The 13866-nt window shown below is 37.3% G+C and overlaps 1 protein-coding gene and 1 long non-coding RNA gene across 2 annotated transcripts; both read left to right on the top strand.

Moving 5' to 3' along the window:
- Positions 1 to 5404: 5404 nt before the first annotated feature.
- LOC112169574 lies at positions 5405 to 7987 on the top strand. Its single transcript, XR_002924750.2, has 4 exons — positions 5405 to 5552; positions 6123 to 7172; positions 7253 to 7358; positions 7519 to 7987. It is a non-coding gene; the product is annotated as an uncharacterized LOC112169574 (long non-coding RNA).
- A 599-nt stretch (positions 7988 to 8586) lies between these two features.
- Positions 8587 to 9927, top strand: LOC112170572 (putative nuclease HARBI1). Its single transcript, XM_024307907.1, has one exon. The coding sequence runs from the start codon at positions 8587 to 8589 to the stop codon at positions 9925 to 9927; it is 1341 nt and encodes a 446-aa protein (XP_024163675.1).
- Positions 9928 to 13866: the final 3939 nt, after the last annotated feature.

Raw genomic sequence — 13866 nt, 5'->3', positions numbered from 1 at the left:
TGCTCAATCACAAAAAGGAAAAAACAAAAGAGAAGAAAATCTTTTCAAAAAAAAAAATTTTAATTAAGTAAAAAATTTGAGTGTAGAATAGACATTTTTGGTCGGAGAATAATAAATTGGACCTATTGGTCCAAAATTGAGAGGTGAGGCAGTAAACATGTGAAATTGAAAAGGCAGGGACTGAACTATTTTTTCCCTGAAAGTTCAGGGAGTAAACAGTATTTAACCCTTTAATATATTAAGGGAAAATTGGTAAAAAAAATCAGTTATGGAGAGCAAGCTCTCTTCTCTTAATAATAACTACCCTACAATCATATGCACTGCATATGTACGAAAACTTTTTGTTGTTAAAAAAAGAAAAAAAAAAGGAAAGTGGGTAGTTATTGCAGAAGAAATAGATTCAATTGTAGTTATTGAACAGAGAAAATAGTGAGAGAGGAAAGTGGGGGGTTTTGGAATCATTTTTTTTATTTTCTTAATAAAAATATATTTTATAATTGTCAATATTTGTCATATTTATCCTTGTGATTTAATTAGTTCTCAAAGTTTTTTAATCTTTCAAGGATAAATCTGATAAATCTGTCAAAATTTTAAGTTTTGCCTAACAAAATCTCTTCTCTTAATAATAGTATAGATATATTTTATATATATGATCAACAACAACAAAAAAGAGTCTTGAATTACATATATAACCATTAAGCCACATTTTGAGAAAAAAATAATAATAATTTATTTCTTTTTGTTAAACAAAATAAGGCTATTTTCAGCCCATTTCAGCCCTATTCAGAAGCCCGGCTCGGTCGTAATGGGCCAATAAGGGTTAGCATATTCAAATTTATGATCAACCCTAAATTTTGTTGATTTGGACTAGGTCCGGCCTGATCCTACCCTCTACCCTAAAATTTAGAGTAGGACCAGCCCTCGCCCAACCATGATGACCCCTAGTCCTCATTAAAGTTGTTCTTATTAGAAGGTTTCTGTTATGTTATAATTAATAACTCATATTAGTGGTTGTAAACGAGCCAAGCCAAGCTAAGCTAGGCAAGCTAGCATTAAGTGTTATATTTAGCTTGTTTTTTGTAGTGTCTCAATTAGCTTGTTGAGCTTGACTGGCTTTCTTAATGAGCTTGAGTTCATTTCTGTTAGTGCAATGTTTATTTGATTGACATTTCCTATGCACAACAATCAAGAGTCATGTTTTCATGTAATAAATTTCTACTCTTAGATCCTTAGAAGAATGGAATGCTTCAAGCTTCATACACAACTCTCATCAATCAGGTATGTCTTGCATACATGTGCATGCTTGTCAAGTGGTTAGGACTGAATTTGTCTTTAAATCCTATTGTAGGATGCGAAAATCTTTTCAATCCTAATGTATTGATATGTGAATTTTTGGAAGGTTTTATCCAAAGCATTCAAACTTTCTCAAATTGGTTTATGGGCTTTTCCTTTCAAACGTCTGATTTTAATCCATGAATAAAAACCTGTTTTGAAAAGCCTTTCCGTAGTAGAAACCCTGGGAGACCCTAGTTCATTCATATCTTATATATATATATATGTGTGTGTGTGTGTTTTTCACGTTGGTAGGGTTGGTACACCAGAACAGAAAATATATCTGCTACGTTTATAAAGAGCTTTCTGATCTTTCATCCTCAGAAAGTATTGAGCCAATATTGTTGTTGAGAATTCTTCATGAGTTGTTCCTTATTTAGCTCTTGAAGGATTATCAAATCCCAAGTTTTTTCTGTCAAAAAAGTTTTTTGGTTTTATGCTTCATGTGTGTTGGTAGTTCATGCATGATTTGCGCCTTGAGGTGATTGACAACTGAGGTGAGAGTTGTGCCATCTCAAGATTGACAAAGGAGAACAAATTCGCTGATCTGAAAGTAGCAAAGACGAGAAGACACTGCTGCCCACTAGATTGGTTCTAGTAGATGAGTTGTGTAAGATCTTTATGTACTTTCCTATTCATATAGTGGATTGTTCACCAGCATAGTGCCTGCAGTTGTTTACCTCTTTGAGGGTTTTTCTGCGTCAACAGATCTTGTGTTATGTGTGATGAGTTTACTTTGAATGGTTTGGCTAATTGAGTAAAGCATAACATCGTCAGACTTATTGAGATTGATCTGATTGATCTGCAGTTTCAATTAGGATTCAAGTTGTGTTGCTATCCTGTATTAGGATGCGAACTAGCCTGCACTCCTAAGACTGATTCCTAAGTTATTGACATATTGATAAGGTCCGTTAGTTGGGAAACACATATCCATTCTGTAATTTCAATTTCAATTCAATAACCATCTCTTATCTTAGAGCTTCTTGAGCTTGAGGTTATTCCAATTTAACAAACTTCTTGTAGATTAGAAACTTGCCCAACAAATAGGATTTAGGGGATTTTCAAAGCGATTCTTCTCCAATGCTTCCCAAATCCACCACCCTCAACCAGCGTGAAGGAGGTGGCGAAGCTAGCGATGATGAAATCAATGATCATCATAGGAGGAATCTCAAAAATAAGAAACTAGGGTTCTGATTTCGGTCTAGCTTGGAAGCTGTTGTAGATGAGAGGGTTTGTTTTCTCTCTGGTATTCTTTGTAAGTTGTATTGCCTTTTAAATTCCCACCGCACCGTTTGGTAATACTGGGAAAGTGATCACAAAGTACATGTCGTCGTGATTCAAGCTAGTGACAACTTAGCATTTCATACTTGAATCTGCAATACTTTATTTTATTAGTTTTATAACAAAAATAACAAACATTAGTTAGTTGAGCAAATTAACAAAAAAAATCTAAGAAATTAAGTTATAAAAAAAATTTGAGCAAACGAGCCAATTTTCGATCACTGAATTCGAGATGCATGTTTGGACCGAGTTGTCTAGTGACATGAGCTCTCTGGGCCAAGCATTCTAAAGCTCAAATTTAGCTCGTTTCTAACTCAGGCCTCTAACTCAATACAAACCTGAGCTGTACCGAGCCGATCTATAATTCTACATTGAACGTATCAGAGACTAAATTAAGTCCAAACCTCTCAATTTGTACTGATCGGATGTGAGCTGGTTTAATCAGTAAATTTATGCTTATGCCTATTACTTGTTCTTATATTGAAAGATTTCCATGGTAATATATCTTCAAGAAGTACATTAGATATTACTCATATTAGCTACTGTACAACTAATTTCTAACGCTTCAAAACAAAGTTTTATCTTGTTCAAAGATAGGCCTCTCAGTACCTACATTCCTACTGTTGGCATCTCACTGGTCGTATCTGATATCCAACTCCGTGCCAAACTTCTTCCAAAAGGCATCTACTTTCAGATGCTATTTCGTATTTTCTTGCAAGTTCCCATTAAAGCTCACGAGTCAGAATCCTGATTCATGCCTAGCCTAGCATAGCCTAGCCAGCTCAGTCGCTGGTAATTTCATGTATATAACATATATACGCTTCAAAAAAAGAACATATATACGCCTGCCCATCTTCTTTTAAAAAGCATCTACTTTCAGATACTATTCTCTTGCAAGTTTCAGATGCTAAATTTGAATCATGCCTGCTCAAATAGTCATACATACACTCCTGCCAATCTTCTTTTACAAAACATCTATTTTCAGATGCTATTCGCAAGTTCTAATTAATTTCACAATTTAGATTCAAGAATCATGCATGCGTACCTATTAATTGGATTTAATTTTGGGGTAGCGAACTAGCGATGGGCTCTATCTCTTTTTTGCCACCTTTTACAAGTTTAAGAGTTTGGCATTTTGAGTTCAAGATTGTTATTCGATGTTTAGAGAGAGAGAGAGAGAGTTATAATTTGCTTATTAGTTCTCATTCCAGATGAAAGGGAATTGAAAAAAAGTTCAAATACTGTGGCATTCCTTCATTTAACAAAACATTAGTCCATAGGTATAACTTTTATTTGCCACAATATTTACCACAATATTTAGGTATAATTTAGACGAAATATCTCATTTAATTTATACCTTTAACAAAATCACTCATTTGATTTATATCTATAAAAACTAAAGTATTTGAAAGTTTCCTAATAAAATCATAATCCGACTTACTTTTATTTTTTTATTTTTTATTTTAGTTTTAATGTCCGTCTATTTCAATCCATGTTAAAAGATTAGTAAGTTAATAACTATGAGCAATGAAAAAGAGATTTTTTTAATTTTTTTTTTTTGGTGTTCACAAAGGGTATTGCAAAGATTTTGATGAAATAAACACTATTTGTGAATTGAATAACGAATTAACGATGAAAAGGCAACAAAAAGACACAAAAGAATAAAAAAACGATGATGGTGAAATGAAGAACTCACCGGTGTTGAGATCAAGAGACTTATAGCGGTTGAAGAGTGCAACTCTCCTCGACGAGACGAGGTTGTCGGACTACCCGATCTTGTAAAAGCAGTGGTCTGTGGTGTTGGCAAAGAATGCGACCGATATGGAGATCACCGGTGTTGGAGTCGTCAATGGTCTTGGTGTACCAGTCGAGGCTGTCGGAGCAAAACTACTTGCTAGAGGTTGTACGCGGCTATGTCCGACCCAAAAGAGATGAAATGATAATGGCAGTTTGTAAATAGATAACTGAGCTGAACCCAAAACTTGTATTTTTGCTTTTAAACAAGGTGAGTGAGAATTTTAATTTATTAGTGTGGTAAGAGTGAGAGTTTTTTGGATAAAATTTAGGGATGGGGTCATCGGGCCTTAATTTTATAGAGTTAGTATCAACGAAATATCTACAAAATCAACATTTTCAATTGCTAATACTTCATAGATATAGAATCCTCAAACCCTAGTTGGGACTTGGGAAGTGTCAGTAGACATAGAATTCAATTCTAAATTGGTATTTGGTAAAGAATAATTATTCATAATTTTAGAGCTTTCTCAGTAGCTAGATGACAAAGGATTACAATAGTATTCTATTTATTTTTCTAGAGAAATTCTTAGGTGGGGGTTTCCCCACCACGTGACTTTAGGGCCACCCAATCAGAAGAAATGAAAATTTCCATCCTTTTCAAAACTGCCCATGCTCCCTCAAATGCAATACCCAAAACACCCCCCTGTTGGACAGTGATTGGTCATCCCCACCACGTGTCATTGCGACTGCCCCACGCAAGACTCTCTCATTGTTCTAACACCAGGTCACCAGCCATATTGCACCACCACCTCTGACAGTAGCTCGGATTTAAATTCATTTAGTGATTAAAGATGGGCTCAATTTGGGCTTTCCTAGATTAATTGGGGTTAATTAGCTTATTCTGTTAATTAGTTGTTAATTAGCAACTGTTCCAGGATTAGCTGCATGGTTAGGTAGCACCTACGTACTCTACAGCTCTCATACACGTGTCTCTCTCTCATTTGCTCTCATGGTGTATAAGTAGCTACCTCTCACTATCATTTTGTAACGATTGTCCAATCTAATATATCAAATTCTCTCATATTGTTATCATGGCATCAAGAGCCAGGTTGGATCGGGAAACTACCGCTGCTCCGGTGACCTAGTGCTCTTTGTGATTCTTAGCTCAGTCTCTTTGGTATTATAGCTGCACTCGATTCCCAGTTAAGTATTTTCAAATCTCTTGCTCGTCTAGATCTGGAAATTTCCTCAAGTTTATTACATTTTGTTGCCGTTTCTCTACATCGAAGCTTGATTCTATCTTATTACACTAGTTGGAGGTTGAAGATACATTAAATTCTTAGCAGTTTATGCAAAATGATGAAGTGATACTCTAGATCTGTGAAAATTACTCCTAACTGGTGATTAAATCTGGTTCAGTTTGTTAAATCGATACTCGTTTTGACTTGTTCTCTACTATTGAAGCTCTTAGTCTTGAGAATATAAGAAATCATGACTCAATCTGGTGGATCCACCTCAACTCACACTACTGTGTATTTGCTTAATATTTTGCTTGATGAAACCAACTATCCTGCTTGGTTGTTTAGAACGGAATCATTTTTGAGAAGCCAGAATCTGTTTGGTTTTGTGGATGGCACAATCCCTTGTCCTCCACAAACTGTTCTTGCCTCTGATGGCACCACATGTACTCCTAAAGTCCTAATATCATTACCTCTGTTTTTAGTTAGTTGACTGAAATGTTTAATTTACAACTCTTTTGTCATCCACTGCAGCTCAATGCAGCCATCAACTCATCATGCCCACATTTTATGATCCAGAGGAAGAAGCTAAGATCTTCCTTAGGCTTACGATTCTGAGAGAAAACAAAAAGGTCTTGTTTGCCGGAGCAAACAAAGATTTCGTCGACAACCTGCTCGGATTAATGACTTTCCCCGTCTCTTCAATGATTCCTTTTATCCCCGAAGCTTTTGGGAGTCTAACCAATGTGAGGAAGAGCATCGAGAATATGGCAAAATATCACAATCCGATGAAGGAATTGCTTCTGAATACTAAGCCACCAGCTCATCGAAACTGTAAAAACAGGGGTGCACATATAAATCATCGGTGATAATATACTTGGATTCGTACAAGACGAAACCTCCTTCTTTATTAGCTCTTTCACTTGCGGTGCCATAATAATTTACAGCCTGAGTCATAGATTTGTTGAAGATGGAAAAATATCACAATCCGATGAAGGAATTGCTTGTGAACTCGCCCTTTTACGTGGCCGAAGACCCTACAGTTTTGTGCCTTTCTTGCAACAAATCTATGACTCATGCTGCAAATTATTGTGGCACTGCAAGTGAAAGGGCTAATAAAGAAGGATGTTTCGTCTTGTACGAATCCAAGTATAGTATCACTGATGATTTATATGTGCACCCCTGTTTTTACAGTTTCGATGAGCTGGTGGCTTAGTATTCAGAAGCAATTCCTTCATCGGATTGTGATATTTTGCCATCTTCTCGATGCTCTTCCTCACATTAGTTAGACTCCCAAAAGCTTCGGGGATAAAAGGAATCATTGAAGAGACGGGGAAAGTCATTAATCCGAGCAGGTTGTCGACGCCTTTCTTGCAACAAACCTATGACTCAGATTGCAAATTATTGTGGCACCGAGCTAATAAAGAATGAGGTTTCGTCTTGTATGAATCCAAGTATATTATCACCGATGATTTATATGTGCACCCCTTGTTTACAGTTTCTCTCATGAAAAATATAGCTCCTGGATGCAATTCTCCAAATGCTGAAGAAATCACTGTGGATGTCTCTCATAAGAAACTGGTGGTAAGAAACTATTCCGACATTTAATAACAATTCATGAGAAATACTTTTCATTTATTGATGGTAATTGTAAATCCACCTAGATAATGGGACTGCTGAAAAGATCCATGCAAAGCAACACAGTGTTGTCGGATCTGTTCTTTTCCGATGGATTCGCTTGAGAGGGTCACTCGTACCAATGGTGATCAGGTTATATTTATTTGATATTGTAATATAGGGTTTTTTTTTTTTTTTTGCCCTTTCGAAAAGCAGTAATATAGGGTTTATATGTGCAGGAGAATGAGGCATTGTTTTGATATTAATTTAATTTAATATCTATGATTTGATATAACCCGCTTCTTTTGTGCAGGGTGGTGATATGGGACTGAGCACTACCGAGCAGCGAGCAGAGTGATGGGACAGGGCACAGGAAGCTTGACTACACTAGATGACCATGACCTTGCCATCAATTTCTTGAACGATGATTTATTTACGTACATGGGATCTTGTTTTATTATGTCTTGAAGTGACACTTTAAAGTGATGTTCAATTTCTTTTGGTGATGACTTGTGGTACTATTGAATGGTTCTTCTTGGCAAGAATCTTTATGGCGGTGGTTGGTTAGAGCAAGTTCACCTGTAGTCAAGAAAAGGCAAAGTCGAGAAGTCAAGAATTCGACCGGTCAAGCTACTATTCACTGCCACTGGACATGGGTTTGCACCCGTTTTTTTTCTTGCCCGGTCAACACTGTTCATCTTTTCACTGTTCATGTACTGTTCACCCAAAAACACTGTTCACATCCAAGTTTCACTGTTTAAATTCACTGTTCATTTTCACTATTCATTTTTTACTGTTCATACGTTTTTCAAAAAAAATTTAAAAAAACATATATAAAATTTGCTATTAATAATGACTATTTATGGATAATTAATGTCATAATTATGCAATTTACATTTTTCAAAAATATTTTTAGGTGGACAAATTATGAGCCACCGACACCGACATTTTATCTTGAAATAAGTGAAAGACCAACCGACAAATTATGAGCCACCGACAATTTATCTTGAAATGAGTGAAGGCATAACGGACAAATTTCCTTGAAATGAGCGAAGGCACAACGGACAAATTTCCTTGAAATGAGTGACAAATTTCCTTGAAATGAGTGAAGGCACAACCGACACTTTTTGAACGGACCAGATCATTTGCATACTATTTAATCTAACGGTTATTGTTGATGTAATCTTATCTAAAATTTCAGATCAGATTACGTCGAACCAGGAGTGGACACGTGTCCTTGAAGTCTGATCACTTTTTATGTGAAAATTGTAAATAAATTGAGCAAGAGCAGCACACCATTCCTCACAAGCTGATATTCACAAATCTCATTCGCTTTCATATTCTCCAGATCCAACACATTTCCTCTCCTTCCCTCCTTTCAATGAAGAGATTGTGGGCTAAGTATCGACAATCTCGAGATGAAGATCTTGAAGAGCTGTGTACAACTAATGCTCTTGTGGTAGCAGCAGTCGCTGAAGCTGAAGCTTCCTCCGGATCACGACCACGGGGTTCTCAACCGGGGCGTGCACCGAATGAGGAGCGGTTTAGGGAATCAAGAGGGAAAGACATGATGCAAGATTACTTTGTGGAGCGTCCAGTTTTCAGTGAAGAGATATTCCGGACAAGGTACAGGATGAGTCACAATTTGTTCAACCGCATCTCCAGTGATCTTTGTGGTACCGACCCGTACTGGGTCCAGAAATCAGATGCTGCAGGCAAAGTCGGACTACTTCCCCAGCAGAAGCTGACATGTTCCTTAAGAATGCTTGCTTATGGTGCAGGGGCAGATCAATGTGGTGAGTATTGTCGGATGGCGAAATCTACCTCCATTCAGGCTCTGAAACGATTTACAAGAGGAATCGTTAATCTGTACGCGGCAGAATACCTCCGGGCGCCTAATCCGGCCGACCTCAGAAGACTTCTCACCAAAGCTGAGAAAAGGGGCTTTCCGGGGATGATTGGAAGCATCGACTGCATGCACTGGCAATGGAAGAATTGCCCAACAGGTTGGGCTGGAGAATACAGCGGTCGAAAACATGTGCCCACTATCATCCTCGAAGCAGTCGCTTCTTATGACACATGGATATGGCATGCCTTCTTTGGAATGCCTGGATCATGCAACGACCTCAACGTCCTTGCTAAGTCCCCGTTGTTTGACGACGTCACTACTGGTCGAGCCCCTCGAGTCCAATTTCAAGCAAATAACAAGAATCACAATTTAGGGTACTATCTCGCTGATGGTATCTATCCGCAATGGGCGACTTTCGTAAAATCAATTCCAAGGCCTACACGACCGAAGGATCTGAAGTTTTCCCAGGCTCAAGAGGGGTACAGGAAGGATGTCGAAAGATGTTTCGGCATTTTACAGTCGCGCTTCAGTATTATTCGAGGAGCTGCTCGTGGCTGGGAAAGAGATGACCTTCATTTCATCATGCTGACGTGTATTATATTACACAATATGATAATCGAGGATGAAAGACCAGATGACAGCGATGAGGATTTGGAGTCCGATGAAGAAGAGGATAACAATATGAGGCCCAGGTTGGCCCAGGTTTGGGAAGGACCGACTGGTCATGACTTCGATCCTGTTGGTAGAGATGGTTATTACTTCAACGGATTCATGGATCGATATGATGCCATTAGAAGTGCAAACAGTCACTCAAACCTTCAAGGGGATCTGATAGAGCATTTCTGGAACGTTCAAGGCAACATGGAGATCTAGATCATAAATGAGCATTTTTTGGAATAATTGGCTAATATCTATGTTTTGTTATGTTTGTGTGCTTTGAATTTGGCTTGTATTATGTTTTGTAAAGTTGGTGTGCTTTTAAATCGACCAATGTCTATGTTTTTTATGTCAATGTGATTTGAATTATGTTTATTATGTGCTATGATTTTTAATATAAGGTGTGTGCTTTAATAAGGGGAATTTCCAAATACAACTTTTATTTCCTTAAATTGTCGCTTACATAAATGAAAAACTAGGAATAAGTACAATACAATTACAATCATGCAGATTGTGGGCTAATTATTTAAATCATAATCCTCATCCTCTCTAGAAATCCAATTTGTGTTTGAAGGCTCATCATTAAGGTTAGGGTTGGTGGAATCACCCGTAGGGAAATTAGAAAATTGTGGTTGTGTAGGATATCCCCCGGGGTAAGGTGGTTGCGGATAGTATCCACCGGGGTAAGGGGATTGTGGGAAACCACCGGGGTAAGGGGATTGTGGGAAACCACCGGTGAAGGGAGGTGGCGGAAATCCACCGGTTAAGGGAGGTTGTGGGAATGCATCGGGGTAAGGTGGTTGCGGGTATGCACCGGGGTAAGGAGGTTGTGGGTATGCACCACCAAAATTTGGTTGTGGGAATGCACCACCAAAATTGGGTTGCAGATTGTATCCACCCATAGAAGGTGGCGGCTGCTCTTCAAGATCTTCTTTCTCCGCTATCTTCTTTTGTTTTCTTGACCAATAACGCTTTTTATTTGGTGTCATTTTACTTGTATCAATCTCCATAATACGCTCTTCCCTCTCTTTATTTCGCTCTTCCCTCTCTTTAATTCGATCTTGCCTTTCTTGAAGTAGGAGTTGCTCTTTTCGTAATTCGATTTGCAAGAGGATACATGCTCTTTTCTCTTCCTCTTGGAGACTTCGAGCGAATTCGCCATCGAGTTTTTTCTTGCCCTTGGTTGCCTCTATTTGGTTGTTCGCTATACTCTCGAGACTGTTTGACAAAGGACTTTGATCTTTCGCTGCCTTCTTTCCTTTCCGTATTGCTTCTTTCGCAGCCTTCCTTCCTTGAGGCCTCACATTAGGATCTGCAGTTTCACCTGCAATTACCTCATCTACATCCATGTCCAAGTTGATGGGGGAATTTTCAGCAATTTGTTGTGTGCGCATATGTTGATTTCCTTCATTTGATGTTCCTCCAGATGTATGGCTAGGGATGTCTTTAAATTGTGCAAAGCCCTCCACAGCAACGTAACTACTAAAGCTCTGAAAATTGTGTTTTTTGGCCTTCCCAGTTTTTCTCTTCATCCCGGCATGCCACAATTTATGTGCTTCATCTTGCTACGTAATAAAAAAAAAATGCAAGTTACTACAATTAAAATGATATTATAATTAATGTATCAATAAGATTTATCAACAAATATAAAGGTCATAATTTTAATAAACCACTATCTCACCGTTTTACAATAAAAATCAATAAGTACAAATATAAACATCCTTGTAATTACATTATAATTTATCAATTAATTATTTTAATTGTAACAAAAGGCAAGTTACTACAATTAAAATGATATTATAATTAATAATTATTTATCAAGCCATATTTTACTATAATGTATCAATAAGATTTATCAACAAATATAAAGGTCATAATTTTAATAAACCACTATCTCACCGTTTTACAATAAAAATCAATAAGTACAAATATAAACATCCTTGTAATTACATTATAATTTATCAATTAATTATTTTAATTGTAACAAAAGGCAAGTTACTACAATTAAAATGATATTATAATTAATAATTATTTATCAAGCCATATTTTACTATAATGTATCAATAAGATTTATCAACAAATATAAAGGTCATAATTTTAATAAACCACTATCTCACCGTTTTACAATAAAAATCAATAAGTACAAATATAAACATCCTTGTAATTACATTATAATTTATCAATTAATTATTTTAATTGTAACAAAAGGCAAGTTACTACAATTAAAATGATACTATAATTAATAATTATTTATCAAGCCATATTTTACTATAATGTATCAATAAGATTTATCAACAAATATAAAGGTCATAATTTTAATAAACCACTATCTAACCGTTTTACAATAAAAATTAATAAGTACAAATATAAACATCCTTGTAATTACATTATTATCTATCAATTAATTATCTTAATTGTAACGAAAAGCAATTACTACAATTAAAACGATATTATAATTAATGTATCAACAAATTAAAAGATTTATCAACAAATACATACCTCATCAACCGCATTCGAACCGCTCTTGTACCAATGTTTCGCTTGCCTTAATGCACAATGCCACTCAAAGAGTTCTATCTTCAAAATTTTCCACCTTCCCTGCAAAGATTGGGCTGATCGGCTCTTCGGCCAATTTGCGTCAAAGTGTCGCTTCACGCGCAACCATAAATCATTTTTTTTCTGATTTGTGCCCACAGCAGGACATTGGCCTACAACTTTCCAAGACTTGCACAATTGAACATCTTCCTCATCCGTCCATCTCCTTTTATCTTGGGTAACCTCATCTTCATTTTGATCTCCCATTTGTTCGGCCATGGTGGATAATGAAAAATATGGATAATGAGAGCTATATGAAGAGGAGGAAGGTGTAACTATGAACTCTAATTTTTTTGGTGTGAGATGTAAAGAAAATCCTAGGTATTTATAGGGAAATTTTTAGAATTTTTTTTCTTACCGTTTTGTTACCGTTTATTAACGTTACATACATATATACTGGTTATTAATTAGTTACCGTTGGATCCTCTTCTTAATTGAAATGGACGGATTAGATTTGTTGACCGTTAGGCAGCAATTTCAAAATTACCCAACTGGTCTGCAGCACGTGGCAGCTGCTGGCCTAAAGCAGATCCACTACACGACAAGCGTGTGTAGTCACTCGCCTGGGATTTGCAGCGCCACGCGTCGTCCGTTGGAGACCCAGTCGCTGCCTTCAGCGCGTTAGCCTGGACCGCCTGCTGCTGCTGTCGCTTCACGGCAATCATCCGGCCGAGCTGGCAGCCCTCCTTCCCCCTTCTTCCCCCGTCTTCCCCAGTCATGAAATAAGGCAACAGAATGACTTATTTCTTCCCCTCAGTCAAGAAAAGCCAATAAATGGCTGGGCAAACTTTCACCGGTGGAGGACCGATTTTGCTCTTGCCCGGTCACCACGTCGGTTTTCATGGCTTTTGCCCGGGCAAAGTGCAACCGCTGCACTTGCTCTTAGTTTGCTAATCATTTTGACAATGAAACCTCTCTCTTCTATATATCGCTTGTTTTGTGATGCATTCTTATTCCCCTACAAATGAATGTCAACTAGAATTCGCACTGGTTCTGTTAGCACTTAGCAAGCTAGCTTTAGCCTAATCTATTACTGATTAGATGTTTCAAGTCACACGAGAGATGCCTTTGCAAAGCATGCAGGATGTGACCCAGCGACAAGATGCGACGGAGACCAAGATGATGATGGCAGCAGCCGGTGGTATGAAACAGTATGATAGGTTCAGCCGCCATAAATTTAGGGCTATGGTTTTCTTCATCATAACATATAAGACCATCTCCAACATATGTGTCTTTTGCCATCTGTACAGCTAACGTATACTTTTGACCAACCAAATTATGTTCCAACCCATCAGTCTATTACACGTGTATTTGACATAAGACCATGCTCTGTCAAATTTGACAGCTTCTCCCCTCTTGGTCTTTTATTTTTTTATTGTTTCTTTCTCTCCCTCACAAGTTCTCTCGATCTCTTTCCCTTTCGCCTCTTTCTTCCTCTGGTCTCACCCATAACCCAAAACTTCGAGTTTCCTCTCTTCAAGTTTCTTTTTTCTTCTTCAATATTAGGAACATGGATCAAAATGTTTCAGATTCATCTTCAGATGCTGCAAATGAGGAATT

This window comes from Rosa chinensis, chromosome 6 (assembly GCF_002994745.2).
Source record: "Rosa chinensis cultivar Old Blush chromosome 6, RchiOBHm-V2, whole genome shotgun sequence".
NCBI classification, from domain to species: Eukaryota; Viridiplantae; Streptophyta; class Magnoliopsida; order Rosales; family Rosaceae; genus Rosa; species Rosa chinensis.
This window is presented reverse-complemented; position numbering and strand designations above follow the sequence as displayed.